Source organism: Pimephales promelas, chromosome 12, assembly GCF_988280905.1.
Source record: "Pimephales promelas chromosome 12, fPimPro1.hap1.1, whole genome shotgun sequence".
Taxonomy (NCBI): Eukaryota; Metazoa; Chordata; class Actinopteri; order Cypriniformes; family Leuciscidae; genus Pimephales; species Pimephales promelas.
Genome location: NC_142780.1, coordinates 14,400,365 through 14,423,700, shown reverse-complemented (window position 1 = coordinate 14,423,700; position 23,336 = coordinate 14,400,365). Strand labels below are relative to the sequence as shown.

The window sequence follows — 23,336 nt, the reverse complement described above, 5'->3', positions numbered from 1 at the left end:
CGTGTCAGATGCATCTCCCCAAAAATTGAAAGTTAGTGTGAAAATACTGCAGATGCACAAGAAGCGAAAACTCATCTATAGAGTACAAAACAGGAGTGGTTGTTCTTATTAAAGATAGACTGGACACTCTGCAATCATATGTTCAGGTGATCATGATAATTATCCTTCTACAATACCACTTAATCAGTGGGGTGTCAAACCGGTCTGATCAAAAACCCTTTACCCACAGGCCTGCTGAATGGCTTCGTTTACCCTTCAGGCACAACCTTCAATTATCTCCTCACATGCAATCACTGCAATGTGATTAAAATGAACGCTTTGCCTACACATGCACTTCATTTCAACAGAATTAACAGCTCTGGGAGGAACAAGTGGTGATAATTGTGGTGTTTTGGGCCATCTTTTGTGGAGATCTCATGCAAGCAGAGAAAACATTGCAGTTCAGGGGTTACGAGCTCAGGGCTTCACGATGCACAATACGATAAGTGCGTCACCATGACTACACGGGCACTGAGCCAAAAGGGTGGGAAGAAAGATCGCACATAGCTGAAGTTCATCTACTGAACGTTTTAGCCATTTGAACCCAAAGAAAACTTTGCACATTGATAAATGTTCTGTGGCGGGAGCTAAGCGAAGTGAAAAGTGAAGTCAATAGGCTTTGCTGTATAGCAGTCGTGATGCACTCAGGCTCAAAGGAAAGTTTCTCTTCTACCTCAACAGTTTTTGATCTGATTTCTGCGGTGATGTTCTGAAAGGCTGAAAGGAAAGGTCATGTTAATATTCTCTTCCCAGGGAAGGCGATAAAGCACATTAAGGTTTCAGACTTCGCTTTTTCAGACACCATACCCATTTTGAAACCTTCTCTTTAATTGGGTATGAGGAAAGAAAACAGACCACATACTCTTTTGCAGCATTTCAGTTAAATGTTTCTTATTCAAAACAAAATCCATTAAAACAGACTGTGTACATTTATAACACATACCACAAGGTTGAAGAAAACCTCACGGTCAAGCAATAAGGTTGACAAAAGTATTGGGAAGCAAGATAAATACACTAAATCATTGTGTACATTTCTGAAGGATGATCTTTGAGTCCCCAAAAGCAGGCTGGGATTGGTGTCAAACCACTGACGGACCCCAGTCCTGAGCAATGAGCATACAGGTCCATGTCAATTCATAGCAATGAATCTCACTGGCCACTTTCATCTTGTCCAATGATTTTTTTTAACTGCTTAAATTTGTTTTTCCCCATTCTTTTCTTCAAGTTCTTCTTTTTCATTTTGTTTTTCTTCTCAAACTGGCTCCCCTTTTTCTTCTTTACTCCCTCTTTCGTTGGATCTCCGTTCAGTTCCTTTACCTTCTGATTTTTGACCGGTTTCCCAACCTTTTGGGAAGTTTTACCATCCAACTTGGCAATTTTGGCTTTTTTGGGACCAGCAAATTTCTTATTCTCCGATTTCACTCCAGCTTTCTTTGTGATGATGGGCGTCTCAGATTTGTTCTCTTTTAATTTCTGCTTCTTGCCCATGTTGCTTTTCGCTTTAGTTGAAGCAGGCTTCTGTTCCTTAGATTCTGGCTTTTGGATCTGCTTCGATGAGGCTGCAGTCTCCATTTTTGTAGATTCTACTTCATTTTCTGAAAAATAAGTTCAAAACATAAACATCAGATAGAAAAACGAATTGTGGAAACCATGGGAAATAACTACGCACCTGTTTCTTTTGCTGCAGTAGGGATTGTGTTAGACACCTTCTTTAGCTTGGCCACAAAAAACCCATCCATGTTGTGGGAGTGAGGATAGAATCGGCGAGACAGTTTGAGAGAGGGATGGAAACGTCTCTCTTTGAATCTGTGGGAAAGAGATGTGCATTATTGATACGCTTTCTCTGGCAAACTCACTCGCGTAACTCAATTTCTGGGAGTACAGCCGTTATTATTGTAGATGGATCTCAAGTAAGACCTCATTACCTGGTGAATCCCTCCTTGCCAAAGTCCAGTCCAGTAGGGACCAGCTTAACATTTCTCTTCTTCAGAGCATAGTCCACAACCCACTCATTCTCCTCCACCTATGGGGAAGACAATAAGAAATTCACTTAAAAATGAGAATATTTAGGAGGATATAAAATGCAATCATCCAGACATTTCAGTAGGTTTTCAGACAAGTATTCATACAATTACTGTCCATCCATCTCTTCCACCTCTCCTTTAAATGTTGCACTATAGCGCTGGATTAAAATACCATATCTGAGTCAGTCCATGTCAAATCAGACAATTAAAAAAGGTTCACCAACTCCAACAAGATATAGTTCATATGTTGCTTTTTTGTTGTTGGTGACCTAAAAGGTCAGTCAAATATTTATTGTAGATTCTAACACTTTCAGGTCCCTCAAGCAGTTATTATTTTCAGGCCAAAAAACGTATCATGTGGAAAGCCATGTTCAGGGTATGATTTTTTAAGTATTATGATTGCTGGCCACTAAGGAATTGGTCATTCCCGTCAAACACGAATGGCTTGCAGTCTCCTCTGAGACACAAATATTTTCATAAAATGTGAGATATTAACATTTGAAGAATCTTGAAAAGTCAAACATTACCGTTCAAAAGTTTGGGGTCAATATAATGTTATTACACAGGACAACTGTTTTCAACATTGATAATTAGATTGATCATGTGACACTTAAGACTAGAGTAATGGCTGTTAAAAATTAATTTTAAAACGCTTTGATTAATTTTGCATGAAATAATTATACCAATCCCAACTTTTGTAGAGCCCGACCGATATTATCGGCCGATAATAGGGATTTTCCTAACTATCGGTATCGGCATTTATAATGGCCGATAAATTAATATTTTTTAAAAATGTGGGTACGGTGATTCATGTAAGGGTGGTGATGCCAATAAAGCACATAAAAGCTGTCACAAAGAACTGGCAACTGTAATGATTGTGAATAGTGTTGTCACGATACCAAAATTTCAGTATTCGGTACCGATACCAGTTAAAATTCACGGTTCTCGGTACCAATTTCGGTACCAAAGCTTAGTTTAAATTTACATATATTTAAGTGTTTATCACGGTTACAAGTATGGAAACTGTACATTTGTATTATAAACACTTTAGAAAAAGATTAGATAAAATGACCTAAAATAAACAATATTATACACTAACACATTTTTAAAGTTGTTTGTAAAGTTTTAATCCATTATTTATTTAATGCACAATGAATTAAGTGAACAAACATTAACAATCAGGTGTTTGTAATAAATAACATTTTCAAACATTAATTAATGTTGTAAAAATATATTGTTCACTCAATGCGTTGATAACCAAGTAATGTTTATGAATGGTATCTTTGTAGCATTACCATAAAACATGTTTTATTTGACTTGACTGTCCTTTTATTAATCTAAAACTGAATTCATATTTAATTTTAAAAAGGCTTTTTAAACCTGCTGAGTTATAAAGGCAAGAATACGCCTAGAACTGGCACTGACATTAAATGACAATACTAATACCATAGTACTCTGGTGTCGGGTAGATACTACTGTGCTCATGTACTCGTAAAACTACCCCGAAAGCACTTTAGAGGACGTTCACATGTCGCGCGTGTTTTTTAATTATATTTTTGCGCGTGCTTATTCTTTCCAAAGCGCTTGCTCTCACGCGGCGTCTGTCGTTGCTACGCCAACGAGTTTTTATTAGGAGCGCGCTTGAATCACGCCTATATTTGAAATTGCGAATTTGCATGTAATCGGCCTCTTATGGCAACGTGACATTAGCCTAATCCAAAACATTTCCATATGTGGCTCTTTCCTCCTTTCGTTTCAACAAGTGGATTCAGAGAGAGAGAGCCATATCAGCGTTATGAAGAGGACGCAACTGTGCACGTTTCAGACATCGCGTCTAGAACAGAACTGGACGAACCTGGTATTCGGTACCTAGAAAAGCTGGTACCGTAACATTTTTTTTTTTTAGTACCGACTTGGTACCGAAGTACCGAGTTTTTTGACAACACTAATTGTGAATACTAATAATAAACAAGAGTTTTCCGTCAGTGTCGCTGCAAAGTTGACAACGCTGACACGCGATCTTCAGTGAACACACCAGAGAGAAATGCACATTTCATACAGATTTCAGCATCAGTCTGTCTTTCGTTTTGAATTGTTCTCAGGTCTATACACTGAGTTTTTGGTTCATTCATGAGATAATTTGCAGTTCACGCGCAGGTGTCGAGATTATCTATTGTCTGCTAATATTTACTTCTTGTTTATTAAATCCAGGCAATTGGTTGACAAAACGTTGATTAAAATGTGTTGCGTGATCTCCGACGGTAAACTAATGCCCCATTCTGCTTTGTATACGGGTGCTTTTTCGCATCTCGGATAAACAGCTGTTGCGAATTAAGACTAAAAATAGAAGATAATAAAGTTGTGTCAGTGACACTTTTGAAATATTTACTGATTCAAAGTCTGTTTTATATAACATGACTAAAGTAAAAGACAATGTCGTTAGTGAAGATTATGCAATAGTATTTATAATATAATATGTAATGCAAACTAGTTTGGTTACAGCTCAAATGTATCATTCTCATTCTATCATTCACCCTGCCTCCATTACATATCTTTGTCACACAAGTGTTTGATCACCACATTTGAGAGATCATTGCAAAACATTTATATTTATTCTGATTTTACTGTGTATTCTATATACAGTACCCATCAAAAGTTTGTACACATCAATAGGAAAGTGTGTCCAAACTTTTGACTGGTACTGTAATATAATACATATACATAATATTGCTACTGTATTATAATAAATAATATCAGCCAATATATATCGGTATCTTGCTTTTTTTATCAGCATCGTCCCCCAAAAATCCATATCAGCCGGGCTCTACTTTAAATTTTAGTTATATAAAGGAAAAATTAGGTTTGAAGTCCCCCTGTTGTTAATTTTATCCTTTTAAACTTATCTTTGATCACCAAAATGACATATTTAAAAGTTTTCCCCCAGTCATCTATAGACCTAAATTATAGTTTGTTGCAGTTTTATTGAAATTACCATTCAGTTAACAAAGTGCAACAAATAAGACTTAAATATCAGATATGTTCTGCACACACTGAATGTCAGAGACTAAAATAAAAGAATCAGTTTTGGTCAACTCACCATAATAGAGCATGTGGAATAAACCAGGTATCCGCCAGTTGAAGAATCAGCATTGACAGAGTCGATAGCAGACAGGATGAGCTCCTTCTGCAGGTGAGCCGAGCGAAGAATATCAGCCTCATCCTGAGAAAGAGAGAAATACTTTACAATTCTGAATGGAGGACGTGCAAAGACTAAAATCCTTCAGAATAGGCTGAAGGAAATCTTTAAAAACTGCCAAAAGAATGAAAACAGGTGACTTTCAGAACAGAATCACCTTATTGGTTTTAACAGCTGGATCTTTGGCAATGACTCCTGTGCCGGAGCAAGGAGCATCCAAAAGCACTCTGTCGAAACCTCCCATCACCTACAACATAAAATGAAACGCCTCAGATTAGACTCTGCTTAGGGGAATGATGCCAAAATCAAAGCAGGAAAAAAAAAAAAAAAAGAAAACAAAATATTTTACGACAGAAAATGAAAACCGGACAATGTGGACCTTTGGGAATTGTCTGCCGTCATAGTTGCAGATGACCGCATTAGTGACACCGAGACGATGGATGTTTCCCACCACACTCTTCAGTCTCTCTGCATTTGCGTCATTAGCCACAATCATGCCCGTGTTCCTCATGAGCTGAGCTGGATCACACAAATGATACACATTTTGGCTTTAGACACTCCAGAATCATTTCCTGATGCTTACTTTAACACAACATTGTAGAAAGGCAATCATGTGCATTATTTCTACATGGCTTTTATTCTTTGGTGCCGACTGTGCCAAAAAACAAAAAGACTCTGAGATGAGCCACTTTACAAAAACACAGCAGTTGGTGTGACTGCCATGGAGAAGCATATGCTCACCCATATATGTGGTCTTGCCTCCTGGAGCGGCACTCATGTCTAACACTGACTCCCCCTCCTGAGGAGACAGCGCCATTACAGGAAGAAATGATGATGCACCTTGCAGCATGTACTGGCCTGCCAAATATTCTGGAGTTGCTCCTGTATGAAAGAGAGAATTACAATTAACACCTAAAATAACCAGTAAATGAACGAAGAAAAACAATGTTATTTTGAAATGACACTGGAACTGACCTATGGGAACAGAAGAGTCGTAGATAACCAGCCCCGTTTTGGACCATTTCCCCAATGGATCAAGGTTTACTCCTCTGTTAATCAAAGCCTGTGTTAAAAAAAAGAAGCCATAAGAACCAGACTGACATGCGTCAATTGCATTTTGGGTTTGTTTCCGTTTTGGTCAGACGTGATGCTTGGTAATCTCTTTAAAAATAAGGTTCCTAAAGGGGGTTTTCGCAGTGATGCTAAAGAAGAACCATTTTTGGTTCCCCAAAGCACCTTTCTGTGATCAAGTCTGAAAAGCACCTCTTTTCTTAGAATAACACTTTCAAAATCCAAAGAATCTTTCTACGATAAAGAACATTTTGTGGGAGAGAATGGTTATTTATCGAACTATAGATGCCAATTAAAAAGCATGTATTAAAATGAATCTCAGATGCATCTCATGTGACCACTTGTCTCAGATTTTGTGACTGTATACAGTACTCAAAATGAGCGTTAAAGTCGGCATGGAATGAAAGTTCACTATTTTGCAGGGTGCGAACTAAGGGGGAGCTCAGCTCTCCTTAATAAGACTGTGATGCGCGCTCGTGACTCGTTTATTCGTTGAATGAACCAAATGACAAAAAAAAAAGATTCGTTCATTTTGATAAACAAGTTCAAACAGGAGAGTCACGAACGAGCATAACAGAACAGAGCAAGGTGACCATTTGAACAAACTTAAACTTTGTTATTTTTTTTTTTAAATGAGCGATCGTTTCGCTCTAATTCATCGTCTGGTGTCGTTTAAAGCCCTTTGAACAGTTTGCACTGTTGGACCTTGAACCGTTTGGTTACCTGTAAAGTCCATTATATGGAGAAAATACATATCCTGGAAAGTTTTTATCAAAAACTTAATTTCTTTTCAACTGAAGACAGAATGACATGGACATCTTGGATGACATGGGGGTGAGTAAATTATCAGCAAAAGTTTTTTTTTTAAAGTGAACTACTCCTTTAACTTATCAATTTGTGTCGATAAAGTATAATAGGGTAAATCCTGTTTATAGTGCGTCCATAATGCATACACTTGTAGCTGTTGTGTATCTTTGGAAGTCCTTGTAAGTCCTCGGTAAGGCACGTGCAAGTGCACACACTGCTGATAAAGCAGTTTCTCGCAAATACATTTACAAATAATATCATCACTCTGGAGAGGGAGAGGAGGGAGAGGATTTTTCAGGAGGTTTGATGATATTACTGCCGCGAGTCCATAGATATATATGGGCCGAGTCGAAGTGCTCCCAAGACTTACTATGGTAATGTATCCTAACATAACTGTGACAAATTCCTAAATAAAAAGCCTAATTTAATGATATTCTAAAATAAATTTTAATAAAACACATTAAAGTCTGTAATATTTTTTCAAACATGTCAGTTTGTGTCATGTCTGTGTTAAAGTGGCATGTGCCGCTGAATGTTTTCTAATACCAGTGCTGTTGTTTATCACGCAATGTTGCAAACTGCTCATTCAAGGATGGAAGTGAGAAATATATAATCTATCATGGGTCACTACGAATAACGCATTCACAGTCGCATCCGTTTCTGTAAATTGTTATTTTTGCATGATGCTGCACGCACGGCAGTAGGTGTCAGCAAAAATATTTAGTTGCACGCAAGTAATAAGTAACTTGGAACTTGTTTACGTTAAAAGTACGCTTACACAACCTGGGCGTTTACCATATGGCCATTAACTTTTCGATCTCCAGGTGGATTTAACCCTCTGGGGTTCTTTGTTTAACAGTCACACTCGGGAACTTTGGGTCAAAATTGACCCAAAGGGCGGGATTCATATTTAAAAAAAGAAAATCATAATTAATTTTTTTTACTTGTTTTTTATAATATTTTTTCTTTTCTTTTTTTTAAAAATTTCTTAGAAAATTTCAAAAATACAAAAATGTATAATTAGTATTAATGCAATAATTATGACCAAATTTTCCCCCATTGAATATAACACAAAAAAATATTTACAATTTTTTTTTTTTTTTTAAAGCTGTATTTCATTTTGGAGTAAAAGCAATTTTTGAAATTAGATGGATGCCATCTCGTGGACAAACTGAGCTTTTTAAAAATGCAAAACACATCTGAATTTTTTGGTGTGTGTGTGGATGTGTCTGTTTTGCACTCTTGATGTTTTATAGATTCACCACTTCACTGTTGTGTGCTTTTTTTCAAGATCGTTGCTGATTTGTAGATTGTACGCACAAAAAAACTCAGTATTTACACATTTTTGCGAATTTACCATTCATTTCCTATGCGGGTAATTTTTGACCCGAAGGTCCTGGTGTGACAATTTTTTTTACGATCACTTAGACTTTTCAAATCCTGTCCCCAATTTTTTTGGGTGTTCATATACCAAGTACCATTAAAGTCACCAAGTTTCGGACCACTCCGATGAAGTTACGATTTTTAACATTTTTTTATTTAAACGCTTCGGGTCATTATTGACCCGAAGAACCCCAGAGGGTTAACAAATTCGATGTGGTAATGTGTTTTTCACTAGCTCTAATGAGGTTTCAGTAATTGGATCATGTTTTGGAATCCATATCATTTAGCACAATTCGATCAAAAACCCAGGCATAAATGGGGCCTTTAAACAAAAATGTCACATCATTTTTGGAAGAAGATCGAAAAAAGAAGACTTTCCAGACCTGAGCCAAGTCTCTCCTTCTGGCTTTCAGGGTGTTGGTTCGAATGGTGACTGGCCTTTGAATTTCATTGGCCTCAAGAAAATCAATCAGCTGAAACAGAAAATTTGTATTTGTATATCAATAAACGCACACAAAGTTGAACAAAGAATTTTGTTCCGATATAGATGTACTGTCAATTCATATAGAGGTGGAGGGAGTGTGGCCATCCAACCCTTCAGATCTTGACAGACATTTGCTTTATCCTGTTAGCATAGCCACACACCTTGTGAGGAAGCAGATGGGTGGTACTAAAAACAGGAAGCATCTACACTTCAGCAATAACAGCTATCATGCCAATTTACTCATTACAGACTAAAAGCAAGAGCACACACCTCAGAGAGAGAGAACAGGTCCATGAGTTTGCTGATGAGGAAAGGGTTGTAGCTGTAATAGGTGCAGAGGTCAGAGCGCAGCAGTGAGAGATACTCTGACCTTTCCTTGCCTTCCTCTCTCTTCTCACTGAAGTGAGACAGCACATCCACATTATCTTTGATCCTCTGATGGATGGTCTGTAAGTCCATCAGTAAAAGACCTACACACACGCGAGACGGAGGAATACACCTCTAGATCAAACAAAATCTGGGAGGCTGTGGAAATCTGTAGTTTGATGACAAAAAAAAGTTGGACTTACCTTCCTTGGCTCTGTCAGCCGCAGCAGGGAGTTTGAATTGTTCAGTCTCATCAATATTTGCCTGCACAGTATCCTCTTCCTCCTCATCTTCCTTTAAATCTTTCTTTTCCTCTTCATCATCATCGTCGTCATCATCATCATCATCATCATCACTCTCTGGTTTCATGCTTGTTTGTTTTTTCTGTTTTCTTGCAGCTTTCTCTATTGGCAGAAGCTGACACGGCAAAGGATGATGGGACACAATTAGGAATTGGCTATGCTTGGAATACAATGCAGACTTTTCTTAAATTAAAATATATAGTATAATACAGTAACGATGTACATTTTGACGAGATATGCATAGAAATGTAAAGTCAAACACACTCCATTGTGGGATAAAGTGTTTTGTGCTCCCGAACTTCAAATTTATCAAAAGAAGTAGGACATCAGTATGTTTAATGGAGATATTTGACATACTGCACAAAAGGTCAAGATTTTCTCCATACAAATGTTTGTTTCATACCTCTTCTCCATCACTGTCTTGTTCATCCCCTTCATCAGCACCATAGTCATCCACCATTTCTTCATCATCATCGTCATCATCCACCATTCCCTTGTGATCTAAGCCCTTCACAACATCATCATCATCATCTTCATCTTCCCACTGGCTGTCGCTGTCCTCATCTTCCTCACATTGTTCAATCTTTCGTTTCCTCTGTGCTGGTTTGAGCCATTCACTATTCTCATCTGAGAATCCTGCAATAAATTTGAATTGATTTGCAAATTCAATGGTTTATAAACAGTTATTCCATTTTAGTTTATTTTTTTTAATCCTTTATATACCTTTTTTGGGCTTTTCCTCTTGTTTGGGTTTTTTGGTCACTTGAGTTCTCTTTACAGCTCTGTCGAAATTAAAATAATAATAAATGTCAAGTTATCATCAGAAAGCTAAGAAAAAAAAACTAATTAATTTTGGAATTAAAATTAATTTTACCGTTTTCTTCCTCTGCTTGAAAGTTTTTTAGGCCCCTCATCTGTGAACAGAAGATAACCAGTGTTATAACTTATTTAATACATTGTTAAATTGGTTAGAACCGGGTTCCCCAAACTCGGTCCTGGAGGGCCACTGTCCCTGGAGAGTTTAGCTCCAACCCTGGGCCTGATCAAACACACCAGAGGAAGCTAATCAAGGTCTTCAGGATCAGTAGAAACTCACAGGTAGGTGTGTTTGATCAGGCCCAGGGTTGGAGCTAAACTCTGCAGGGGCCCTCCAGAAATTAGTTTGGGGAACCCCGGGTTAGAATATATGCATATATAGTCATTATATATCTCAATCACACATGGAATTATCAAGCATGTGTGATTTACCATCAACCAAAAATTTGGAAAGCTCAGTTTCAGCTCCCTTCTGTTTCCTGGATTTACGTCCAGGTCCTCTTTTCGCCCTAATGGAGGGATCCAACTTCCTGCCCATGATTGACACCTACAAAGTTGTTCTGGGGTAACAAAACATATTTGGTCAGAAGTAAAAACATGATTATTATAAGGTTAGAAACATAAAAAAACAGTACAGCATGTGGGTTGCCATAACCCATGTGGCTTTCATTAATCTGTATATCACTCTCATGTAACAAAGCTTGCATGGTATTAAAATAGATGTATGGCTTGTAATCGGAACAAATACAACTTTTACTTGCAAAATCGGCAGTTTGGTTGACAGATCGAAGCGTGATGGTGCTTCCACAATTTAACAATGGGTTACTGCTCCTATTAATTCTGTCAATAAAATGCAGGCCAATTATGTTTATTATTGTTGTAAATTCAATATCATGTTAAGATAAAAAAAACATGTTGCGCACAATTTACTAGCACGCTGCAAACTACGTGACTAACGTTTGTTTACTGTGAACCGATTAAGATACAAAAGTAGTAACTGTAAAAGCGACAGATACTTACTGTTCAATAAAAACAAGTTCTTGCGATTATCCCGATCTCTAGAACACTCCAAGAAATTGTAGATTTAATTTACGAAAGTTGCCATGTGTCTCTCATGCTGCCGTGAACTAGCGCACATGTGACTTCATCAGCACACGTTGGACTTCCGGAAGTTGTTAGCGATGCCCGATTCTTGAACCATTCATTCTTTGGAGTCGGATCTTTTCTAAATCGGTGGATATTTTTTTCCCCTCTTCATTTTTTTCCAGGTAAAATTAATTTACTTCAATAGCCGAATGTCACAAACACACATATATTAAACCCTGTTTTAAATTGTATTTAAATATACACAAAAGTTTCTTGACAAAATAATTTAAGTAGGCTACTGACGTAAAATGACAATTATATTAAGGGTTCAAGCTTGTTTGCAACAAAATGAACTAGGACATATGAAACTGCAATAAAGACCTTTATTTAGCGAGTATTTATTATTATTATTATTTAGCAGCGAGTGTACGTTATGTAAACATTATCGTCTTTGAACCAATTCTTAAAATCGAACAGTTCGAAAGAACCGATTCGCGTAAATGAATCGCACGCATTACTACTTCCGTCGCGCACATTCTGCGAAAGAAATTCGCTACTTGAAGTTGTTGGAGAGAGCTTCAACTCAAGGGTTGAGTGAACACAACTGCCATGGAGGACGAATGGGAGGAGGAGGAGCAGCTAGTTGTGGTAGAACTGTCTGGAATGATCGGCTCTGATTTACTGTCCAGTCGGCAGAGCACATGTAAGATAGTGGACATCGACAGCGAGCAGCCCATGATGCAGGTGGGCCGGTATCTGTTCGCTGGAGAATACGAGGACGCCATCGGAACATGTGTGTTATTCGAAGAGAATGGTGCAGACTCTAAACCAGCCCTTAAATACAAATGTCACACAATGAAGAAGCTGATGCTGCAGCGGACGTTTCTCTCCGAGAGGAAGGAGGACGAGCCCGTCTCTAACCGCATAGAGGTACTGGCTCTCCACGATGAGGAGTTCGGACGCAAGAGCGCAGTTTGTCACTACCTGGATCCGATAGACACAGAGAAATCGGCGCTTGATGAATCTAAAGATTGCAATGACCCAGAGATGAGCGAGGCATCAGCGGATGAACTGGAGGAGACTCTTCTGGAGAACTCCACCGAGGAGCCGATGAACGCCAGCACTTCTTCTGTACTGGCGGCTGTAGAAGAAAAGGACGATGGCTCTTGAGAGACCGCTTGATTTCTGACAATGTACATTCTGCGTCATGTACATATTCCGGTTAATAAAAGTTTTGCATTTTGTAGTATGGATGTCTGTCCTATGAAAAATATATCTATCATTTTATCTTTCTAACTATCGATTGTACTCTATTGTTCCATCCATCTATCGTTTGTTCTATTGTTATCTATCTATTGTTCAATCTTAACATATCTTTCTTCTACTCTCTACATAAGTTAATAAAATAATAAATAAAGTCCTGTCTTGAGTTTTGACTTTTTATTCCACCTAAAACATTGTGCCTCATTTTCATTCTATACAGTGTCAAAATTTAATTACATCAGAGGGAATATAAACTTTAAAAATGTTTATCAAATAACAAGCATTGAAGATACAAACCTAAACTTAATAATACAAACGATGATAAATATCAATTATGTTCAGTCGCTACTGGTATTCGGGTCGCAGAATCCGGGTCATTATTCCAGCATGTGTGGCCCTGCGCATCTGTTCATTGCTTCCTGATGAGGAAGGCCACTACTTTGGGTTTTAAAACCTGTTTGAACCTTGACACAAAGCTGGCAATGACCTCCTCCTTGTCTGGCTTTTTATACTATGCTGATGGGTTCTCTGGGACAGGCATGGCCAACAGCGCATCGTTGTATGGTGTAGGGTTGACAAAGACTTTTTCAGAAATTAGGTCCATCATGTCAGCAACATAACCTTGTATCATAAAACACAAGCACAAACATTTTTTTTTTGTTTACTTGATTGTGTTTTGCTTTTATGTTTTTTTGTATGCAATTTATTTTTTGGTATTTAATTTATGCATTACAAATACATTAGATAATTCCAAAATATGTGTTGCTTGAATTGATTTTAAGCCTTACCAAAGGTCAGCTTTGTCTTTTTAACTCTGCACTCTCCCTTCCTACCCTTCGGAAATGGGAGTTTGAAGATAGGTACACCTTCGTGCGTTTCTGCATTTTCATTATAATGCATAGCAGCCAGGTAGAGCCTGGAAATACAAGACAAATGTGTTAAAGGTTCTATATGTAACTATTTTTATAAAATGAATCCTTTTTTTTATTGTCTGTGTTTGAAGGGGTTGTAATAACACATTGCAACGATCCACTTTTCGGGTTTTGCCATTAACTCTGAAGGCCAATATTGTTATTTATATGCGAGGTCTCCGGGTCGGATTTCCTGCGAAATCCATCAGAAGTGACGTGCATGCGCGCTCCCGAGTCCCGAACCTCTCCATCCTACAGTCTATCATGCGAACAACGGCACTTCAGCTGACGACATGGAGTCTGATAACCCCCCCAAAACGTCCTGCCTCCAGCACAGCACAGACTCAAACACAAACTCCACATAAATATAAAAAACAAAAAAAAGTTTTATCTGCTCAAGCTCGTCAGGCAAAACGTGAATCTGATCGACTCCGGATGAAAACGCGGATCAACATAGTAAACTCAAGTGAAATAGCAAGGTAAACTACATGAAACATGACATGATACAAAAGAATGTTCCAGGATAACATTAGTATAACATTTAGTATGTAACTTATTTTATTTACTAGATCTAACGTACTGACTAATGGCGTCATCCCACTACCATATTGTTTATACACATTTCCAGACACGTTCAGTACAGTATTGTTACTTCCTACGATCTTACTGATACACTGAAACTGTTCAGTTTAGTTCACTAACCGTTTTCATTATCATATTATACATTCACCTATGTTGACATTGCTGATTGTGAAAGATACACGAATAGTTCGAGAAATGGCTTATGCTATATAACATCACATGTCGGCTAAATGCAGTTTATTGTAACATTATGATTGATCATGGTACGAGCACAGAGCATTACTTCAACGTCAAGCTGATAAAAGTAGGCTATTATTGTACCTGCAGTGGGAGTTTACATTAGTTTCCAGCATGTGTGATAATTTCGTGTTGCGTTGAAAGTCTCCGTGTGGCTGGTAGTGAATGATTGCTCGCTCTTGAGATTGAGCACGAGCACGAGCGCTCTTGTTGCATTCTGAAACATCACCGCTAGAGGTCGCTAAACGTTGCATACAGCACCTTTAATATTAACAATACTTATGGACACTGTATCATAAAATATCTCAGAAAACAAACTTTCTTTTACCTGCACAGTATTCCAATAAAGGAAAAGACAACATTTTTGGGAGCGAAACAAAGGGTGACAGCATGGAAAGCCTCCAATGATAAAGTTTGGTGGTGGGGGCTCAGTTTTGCAACATCCTTCAGCATTCTTTTGTTTGTTAGCAACTTCTCTAACTTGTTGAAAGCTTGAGAATCTGCAGACAGTAGCACATATATTAGAAAACAATGTAGTACAGAATATTACAATAACGATCTGGTAATTTTTTTGAAAGCGACTACACAACTATGTGTAGTTTTACGTTTACTGTTTTGACATTTAGCCTGTATATTGATGAAATACCTGCTTTTAGCCATTTACTCTTATCAGTTGTCTTGCGGATTGCATGCTCGCACTCGGGGTAAAGAGGATCCTCATGTGTATGGATATCTTGAACATGGTTCAGGATTGAGTTCCACTTTGCAATTCTCTCTGGCTCGGACGTTGAACTAGCTGCAGTCCAGAATATGTGATTGTTGATGCTTTTCATCCACTTTTTGAGTTTCTCACAATCTTTCTGCTTACTAATTGCTTCGAGTTTCTTTGAAAGTCCTACAATGAAAACACAAATTGCACTTAATTAAGATGCTCATAAACTAAGTGATTTCTCTATTATAGTGTTTCATAATCAATTGCAAAGCATTTGATAACATTTACTCATAGGGTCTCAGTTTCAAAGTAAGGACAAGTCTTTTCACCAAATGTTTTAGTAAAACATATAACATTGGGACCTTCTCAAAAAAAAAGATATCACTAATAATTAAAAGAATGGAAAAGGCTGGAGCAAAACTGATTTTGTATGATTTAATGGACATAAAGCAGCTCCATATATGCGCTGACAAAATACCTTTTGCCATGTGCCAGACATCATAGTAATGGGTTATGTTTCTCTCCCTGAGGAACTTCTGTACTTTTGGATGACGATCGGTGACAATGCAATCAAGGTTGATGCCACGCGACTCCAGTAATGCTAGACTCCTCGTCAGGCCCTCTTTTTCCATGTAGCAGCTACCACCAACCTCATTGCTCTGTTAAAGGGATAGTTGACTTTGAAATTAATTTTTGATATGTTTTAGCTTACCTCAAGGGCATCCAAGATGTAGGTGTCTTTGTTTCCACAGTATTTTGAGAAATTTTTAGGTCAAACCGTTGTTGTCTATCAGTCATATAATGCAGGTATGGGGGTCCACGTAAAAGAGTATGCACAGAGAAGTCCAAATTAAACATGATTTAATGACTCGTAAATGTAAGTACACATTGATGGCCTAAGACACGAAACGAGCGGTTTGTGTGAGAAAACGAACAGTATTTATATCGTTTTTACCTCTTGTTAACAGCCGTGTCCAACTGAACTGAATCAGATGTCTAACTGAACCATGTCAGAGCGTTCCGCCAGAAGTGATCGCTTACGCGTCGACGTCACTCAGTGTTTACACAGAGATTTCAGAAGTTATACCTTTCACTAAACATATTTAGATATATCGAAATCGTCTTCCATTGCGGTTTCCCGTATATCTAAATATGTTTAGATCTTGAGTGAAAGGAAACACTTCCGAAAATCTCTGTGTAAACAATGAGTGACGTACACTGAGTCCTAACTACACGCGACGCAATAAAATTCCAGCGACAGCAAGTGTGTCTGTCCACACTAGACGCGACGTGACTGTGAGACGCCACGCATTCAGAACAGTGTGTGAGCAGAGTCTCTCTGTGAAAGTGCACTGCTGGCCCGCACTCGCATTGGAAATGGGTAAGGACATAATCAAATCAAGAAATAACATTAAAAATCAAAACATTAACAAAATATACTCATTGACTAATTTTGTTATGAAGTACAGTTTGCATAGAATTAATTTTGAACGCTATATTACATGCTTTCAAAATCTGAGGTACATTATCCGTTATCGCTTGTGGCACAGTGACCTATTTTTAACTAAAAATAAATAATGTGTACTCATAACCAGTGTAATTTCTTCATTCTGTCAGCCGCGACATCGCAGAAATAGGAACCGTTTCTAATTTAGAAACTTCGCGTGTCACCGTCGCGTCTGGTTAGGACAAAAACTCAGATTACCATGGAAAAGATACCTTTTATCGCGTCTCGCGGCGTCACGTTGCGTGTAGTTAGGACACGGTGTAAGCGATCACTTCCGGCGGAACTTTGGACACGGTTCAGTTCGGTTCAGTTGGACATCTGATTCAGATCAGTTGGACATGGCTGTTAACAAGAGGTAAAAACGATATAAATACTGTTTGTTTCCTCACACAAACCGCTCGTTTCGTGTCTCAGGCAATCAATGTGTACTTACATTTATGAGTCATTAAATCATATTTAATTTGGACTTCTCTGTGCATGCCCTTTGAGGTGGTGACCATATACCTCCATTATCTGACTGATAGACAAGAACGGATTGACGGAAAAATGTCAAAATTAAAAATACTGTGGAAACAAAGACACCTACATCTCGGATGCCCTTGAGATAAGCTAAAACATATCAAAAATTAATTTCAAAGTGAACTATCCCTTTAACACAGAAAAACAATATGTTAATATAACATGCATTATAGACTTTGAGTTTCAAATTACTGTCAATAACCACTTTAAACACTTTTTTTTGACAACTCACCTGAACCAACTGAATGTCCACAACGGTGTTAGTTTTGAGATCCATCATTGTATAACTCCCATATTTTGCAGAGTGCCCTGTTTTTGTTCAAAGATTGACATTAGTAATCACTATTCAATACTTTTGCATTATGTCTGGAATTTTTTTTTACTATACTATTTCAGTAAAGGTTTAATACCTGGAGAGTCAGCTCTCATGTCACCACCAAGTATAACTTTTTCCTCCTGACTTAGCCGCTTCAGATTCACATCCTGTGTGACTTTCCAGTGGTGAAAAATTGCGGGTTCAATGAAAGATCTGGCATGGCGGCGAAATGTTCTAAACTTAAACAACTGTAGCTTCATTGTATTGAAGACCTGTTAGTGTAGGTGGATACATAATACATGTAAGTTGATCTAAATTGAAGTAAGTCAGTAAAAAAAAAAAAAAAAAAAAAATGCAGGTCCACATCATTTACCTTTTCAATTTGTATGAAAGATGCCCCACTCAGGTACACGGCGGCAGAAAGGTGCAGATTTCCAGCCGGCACGCTCCCATGGATAGGCTGGCTATTCCAATGTCTTGAAAATGTGCAATGGGGGCACCGCTGCTTCACAGACAGGAATGTCCCCAGCCTTTGGGTCTTCACATCACATGCCCGTGTGCAGACTGGACAGAAATTAAACAAGTCCATGATGCAGTTCTCGTACACTATGTACTTATTGCTGTTGTGGGTAGGAGTGCTTGAATCGTCTCTATATCAGACCACAAAGAAAGAAAGAAAACACATTTTCATTTAAACCGATTGAACTTTCATGTTAACTGTACTGTAAACCATCACCCTTTTTTCGAATTGTTTAATAATTGTTATGCATTTAACCAATCCTAAAAGAAATACTATAAACAGCAACAGTCTCAAAGAGAATAAACACTCAGTAACTTACGACTGTTGTGTAGAGTATGACGATGCTCCCGTGATGGAGTCTGCAGGATCATAAGTGGAATCATATCCCTTTGAAACTTCCACTATAGAGCTGCCCTCCAATGGATTGTCCTCGAGCAGTTCATCAAGGTCTAGACGAGGTCTTTTGGCTGGTCTCTTTATAGGTGTTGATGGCAGCCACAGGGGGTCTACATCGGACGTCCCAACTCCAAAGTCTTTGCAGGAGACAGTTGCCTGGACACCTACGGCCCAAATTAATTTTTACAATGGAAAGTCTAATGAAAACACATAATGAAAACAAAGAAAAAATGCCAGAATACTTACTAATTACATCAAAAGTAAATGCATTTGCAGGTGGCAGGTACCTTCACTTCTAAATTTTGTTTTTCTGCATAGCTGGTAGCTACGTGTTTCCATGTGGTCTGTCTGGCAGGCAACATCCCTTGAGAGAGGCAGCTGAATGCAAGCACTTGATGTGCTGGCCTACATAGAAACCATAAGGTCAAATTAGTACTCAATTGTATTACTTTGTATTAGTACAATTGCAATTTGTCATAAGATCAGAATGTTTACTGAGTAGGCTACCATTATATTACCATCGTATATTTTGAAAACTAGTGCTTAGAATCATAAAGCTTCATTAGCCAAGTCTGTGCAGATAGCACGGGGGAAAAATATTTTCTGTGCCTAACATAAGATCTGAAACGTCTGTAATTTTGTTAACAAATCACCAACAGGAGAACGGATATCCAAATAACAAAGAAGCGTACAACACTTGCGTTAGAGTGTGTGTATCCACACATAACGTTACCTGATGCTATCTTAGTATTTACCTTTACATTGGCGACAGTAACTCGGCTGTTAGCTGCATAGCTAATGTTACAGCCACATTCTACCTGTAACAAGCAAGCTAACCATAAATAGTAAAACAACACTGTTATATAATTAGTTGACTTACTTGTCCAAGGTTTGTAGGTGAGTCAAAGACAGTTGGTACTGATCCAGACTTCAGTTTCAGACGTTTAGCATGCCCAGCTCTGAACTGACCCATGTTGTGAAAACAGTCGTTTGTGAAATGTTTGGCGCAGACATACAAATATTTGGTGTGTTGTTGTGTCGGTGCATTCCCAGAGTAAATGAAATTTAACCATTGATCCTTTTGGGGATTGGATGAAGGAAGTAAAAAAACACTTCTGTGATCATTTGTGCAGTCAATTATTGAGCAACTTTTGTGCTTCGATCGGTCAAACGCCATCTCTCTAGGATAAACAAAAATTGCGCGTGCATTTAGTACTTCCTAGCTCGTTTTCTCCATGGTTTTCTCATGGGCGGGTCAAATTCCTCTAAGCAGAGAGGGCGGAGGTAACCTTTCCCCCGTATTACGTCATACAGGGGAGATTGAAGATCAGCCCGTCTGAGATCTCATTTTCTCACAGGCAGAGAAAGATAACAAAAACTCAGTTTACACCGAGTGAAATTTCTAGACACGAGGGGACCAAATAACGGCTAGGGGAACTAATATTTATGTTAAAAAACCTCAGAAAGCGAAAATTTCATGTCAGGGGACCGAGTAGTTTACTTTTGAAAAAAACTTTTGCTGATAATTTACTCACTCCCATGTCATCTAAGATGTCCATGTCTTTCTTCAGTCAAAAATAAATTAAGGTTAATGGACTTCATTGGGAACCAAACGGTTCAAGGTCCAAATGAGAGTTTCAGTGCAGCTTCAAAGCGCTTTAAACGACACCAGACGATGAATAAGGGTCTTATCTAGTAGGACCCTTCGAATCATGACCCGAAAAAAAGATGAACAGGAGTCACGAACTCTCATCACAGAACAGAGCAAGCATTTATAAAACTTAAACTTTTTTATTAATTTTTTAAATGAGCGATCGTTTCGCTAGATAAGACCCCTATTCATCGTCTGGTGTCCTTTAAAGCCCTTTGAACAGTTTGCCCTGAAACAGTCTTTTGGACCTTGAACCATTTGGTTCCCATTGAAGTCCATTATATTGTTATATCAAAAACCTTAATTTCTTTTCAACTGAAGAAAGAAAGATATGGACATCTTGGATGACATGGGGGTGAGTAAATTATCAGCAAAAGTTTTTTTTTTTTTTTTTTTTTAAAGTGAACTACTCCATTTATTTCCAAGTTATTTTCCTATGTGAACATATTAACATTTAGCCTCTTGAAAATAGAAATAATGCTGTTGTAACTGTGTTGCATGAGAAAAAATCAAATAATAGAAAAACTACAAAAGCAATTTGCCAAAACCTATAGATCGCCAACATACCATATCTGAGGCAAGAAAACAAACCAAAAAAAAAACCAGACCTGTTAGGAAATGTGCCAACTGTGGAAAGAAATAAAGAACAAACCAAGTAAGAAGAACAAAAAAAAAAAACATGTAAGTAACATTTTAAGTTAAAGAACATAAGAATAAAGCTGAAGTGCCTGGTTTGTAAAAGAGAATTTGAACATCTATTTTATTGCAAGGAGAAAACCAGGAAAAGTGTTGTTTTACATATCAGGAACAGATTTAAAAGCAAATCTGTGTAAACCTATACAAAAAGCTTTAGGCTTAATACCACAGCAGAGTACTGTTTAATTCAGCGTGGTAAAATTGTGTTACAATACATGAAATAATCTCCTCTGTTGTGACGTCACATATGAAACGCATACACACAGAATGCGGTCCAAAGGTCTGTTCCCTCATCAGGCAGAAACAGGACAGTTCATATTAGATTGGTTTTGTCATAAGACTCCCCAGACCTCCTCAAACGCTGAACACATCTTGGCACAGGTCAGAGCTGCAGATAGAGGATAGTTACTGATGGACAAGGTCTTCTCTGTGTAGTCAACATCCACCTACATCAGGATTGAGAAACAGAATTTAGTATGCTGATTTACTTGAACATGAAATCATTTCTAAGCATGCATGTATACTTTAGACTCACTGCTCCATGCGCAAATGCTCCAATGACAACAGCGGCAGGTCCATCTTTAGGGACGATTGTTCTGGGACATACAGCATCTCCTGCTTTGAACGAAGTGGAAAATCGGGGGCATCCAGGTGGCAGGTGGTCCGACACTGGATTTTTAATGAGCCTCAACAAACGCTGAGAGCCATCCGCTGCTCTCACACTCAACTTGTGCAGGAGCTGGACTACAGGACGACAAATTGTAGAAAACTAAATTAATTTACATACAACTTTACAGGGTTTTTTTTTTTTTGCATTATAAGGTAACAATTTATTTTAAGATGTACATGTTACTATAATGATATCAAATAATGTACACTCCTGGGCAAAAACATGGGCCAAGTCCTTAATGGCTATACTAAGCTAAGCTGTAAATTGATCAGCTCACAACTACAATTAGAACTAGCCTATTTTAATTCCCTTTAAATTGTTTATTTAAATAAAGACTCCCCCTCCCGCCAAATGTTGGTTACAAGTAACTAACCCTAAACATAACCATATTGTAAATGCATGTAGATAATTAATATTATTCAGTTCTTATTCGTGTAATTACACTAACTACGTCACATCACCTTAAAATGGTGTAACACGTAACAATACTACATTACAGTCGATGTGCAAATGGAGCCTGCATGTTAATTTACCCATCAGTCCACAAAATCTTGGAAAGGTGCGAGGAATTCTTGTCTGTGGGTTGATCTCAATCAAAACATTCTTCTCTGTGTGAATGTACACTTGCAGCAGTCCAGCTCTATTCAAAGGACTGTCCAGTAACATCAGCAGGCACTGTGGGTAAGCAGACGTGACATTCAGGGGACAGATGTGGTACAAATAAAAATCTCAGTGTCAAAATCATTAGAAGATGGCTTGTTTTCTTCTTTTAACCTTCATAATGCATTCAAAACCTGCATACCATTTGGACATCGTGGAATGTACGTTTTTTTTTAAAACGGTCATACCTTTGTATTTTTCAACTAAAACCATATTGTATCTGATTGATAACTTCTCACTTATGATGAGTAAATGTGCAAACATGTCAGTTTTGACTGATATAGTGATATATTACCATGTAAATACATTTACACCCTTTTTAAAAATCTTTACAATTTGAAACTGTTACATTAACAACAGAAAAAAAAACACTAATGCAACAAAACAAAAGCAGAAAATAGGGTTTCTCAAAAAATGGGTTTGTGTCCCATTGTGTGTCCCATGTGTCCACACACACACACACACACACACACACACACACACACACACACACACACACACACACACATATATGAGAGAGTCTGCTGCATAACTGACATCATTTGTAAAGCCTCGGTTGATGCCCTGGTCCAAATTGACAACAACGCAAAAGGTGTAACGTTAACTTTATTAAAATAGTGGGATATCTTAAATAACTTTAAAACCTATGCTTTACTAAAACTATAGAAATTGTATGTGAAAACTAACAATTCATTTCAAACACTGGAGAGCTTTACCTGATGTGTGATATCAGGACGAATCTTCCCTGGGTCTCTTCCACTCTTCAGAATCATACTCTTATGCTGATCACAGTTCAACAACTCAAATGTCTTTCCAACCTGAACAAAAACACGTTTAAATGCTAAAACATACGGTTATGAGAAATATTATTAAAGTTTATTATCTACCGAGCCTCCTTGTCTTTTACCTTTACGGTTTCAAGTGTCGCTCCTTCTAAAACAACAACAAGACGCTTTTCCGTCATCTGATCGTGCAGACTTTTTAGGTGTTTTGCCGGTTTTGGTTCATATTCATCTAAATGCTTCAGACCACGCTTTTCTCCAGCGCGAGCAGCCATGTTGACACAGAACTACTACGACACATCAAATGTACGTCACAACAACGAGTTTGTTCAGAGTGGCG

At 38.0% G+C, this 23,336-nt stretch overlaps 4 protein-coding genes and 1 non-coding gene across 5 annotated transcripts; 1 reads left to right on the top strand and 4 right to left on the bottom strand.

Annotated features, from left to right (window-relative positions):
- Positions 1–913: 913 nt before the first annotated feature.
- Positions 914–11,668, bottom strand: nop2 (NOP2 nucleolar protein homolog (yeast)). The gene is made up of 16 exons (XM_039694394.2): positions 11,509–11,668; positions 10,921–11,048; positions 10,547–10,586; positions 10,396–10,454; positions 10,076–10,308; positions 9,574–9,787; positions 9,275–9,474; positions 8,904–8,993; positions 6,235–6,322; positions 6,001–6,141; positions 5,639–5,778; positions 5,417–5,506; positions 5,161–5,283; positions 1,965–2,062; positions 1,709–1,845; positions 914–1,634 (listed from the first exon to the last, which is right to left on the bottom strand). The coding sequence occupies exons 2-16, from the start codon at positions 11,024–11,026 to the stop codon at positions 1,189–1,191; spliced, it is 2,205 nt and encodes a 734-aa protein (XP_039550328.2). The 5' UTR covers positions 11,027–11,048; positions 11,509–11,668; the 3' UTR covers positions 914–1,188.
- LOC120495151 (small nucleolar RNA SNORA29) lies at positions 9,062–9,204 on the bottom strand. Its single transcript, XR_005625993.1, has one exon. It is a non-coding gene; the product is annotated as a small nucleolar RNA SNORA29 (small nucleolar RNA).
- A 428-nt stretch (positions 11,669–12,096) lies between the features above and the next one.
- Positions 12,097–13,003, top strand: gtf3c6 (general transcription factor IIIC, polypeptide 6, alpha). The gene has a single exon (XM_039694445.2). The coding sequence runs from the start codon at positions 12,184–12,186 to the stop codon at positions 12,742–12,744; it is 561 nt and encodes a 186-aa protein (XP_039550379.1). The 5' UTR covers positions 12,097–12,183; the 3' UTR covers positions 12,745–13,003.
- A 2,805-nt stretch (positions 13,004–15,808) lies between these two features.
- On the bottom strand, positions 15,809–19,889 carry LOC120495031 (uncharacterized). Its single transcript, XM_089117538.1, has 8 exons — positions 19,418–19,889; positions 18,825–18,942; positions 18,461–18,701; positions 17,995–18,271; positions 17,716–17,893; positions 17,538–17,614; positions 16,999–17,128; positions 15,809–15,938 (listed from the first exon to the last, which is right to left on the bottom strand). The coding sequence occupies exons 1-7, from the start codon at positions 19,712–19,714 to the stop codon at positions 17,093–17,095; spliced, it is 1,224 nt and encodes a 407-aa protein (XP_088973664.1). The 5' UTR covers positions 19,715–19,889; the 3' UTR covers positions 15,809–15,938; positions 16,999–17,092.
- A 1,027-nt stretch (positions 19,890–20,916) lies between these two features.
- On the bottom strand, positions 20,917–23,302 carry emg1 (EMG1 N1-specific pseudouridine methyltransferase). Its single transcript, XM_039694439.2, has 5 exons — positions 23,122–23,302; positions 22,931–23,032; positions 22,088–22,229; positions 21,420–21,628; positions 20,917–21,330 (listed from the first exon to the last, which is right to left on the bottom strand). Exons 1-5 carry the CDS (start codon positions 23,269–23,271, stop codon positions 21,217–21,219), a joined length of 717 nt encoding a protein of 238 aa, XP_039550373.2. The 5' UTR covers positions 23,272–23,302; the 3' UTR covers positions 20,917–21,216.
- Positions 23,303–23,336: the final 34 nt, after the last annotated feature.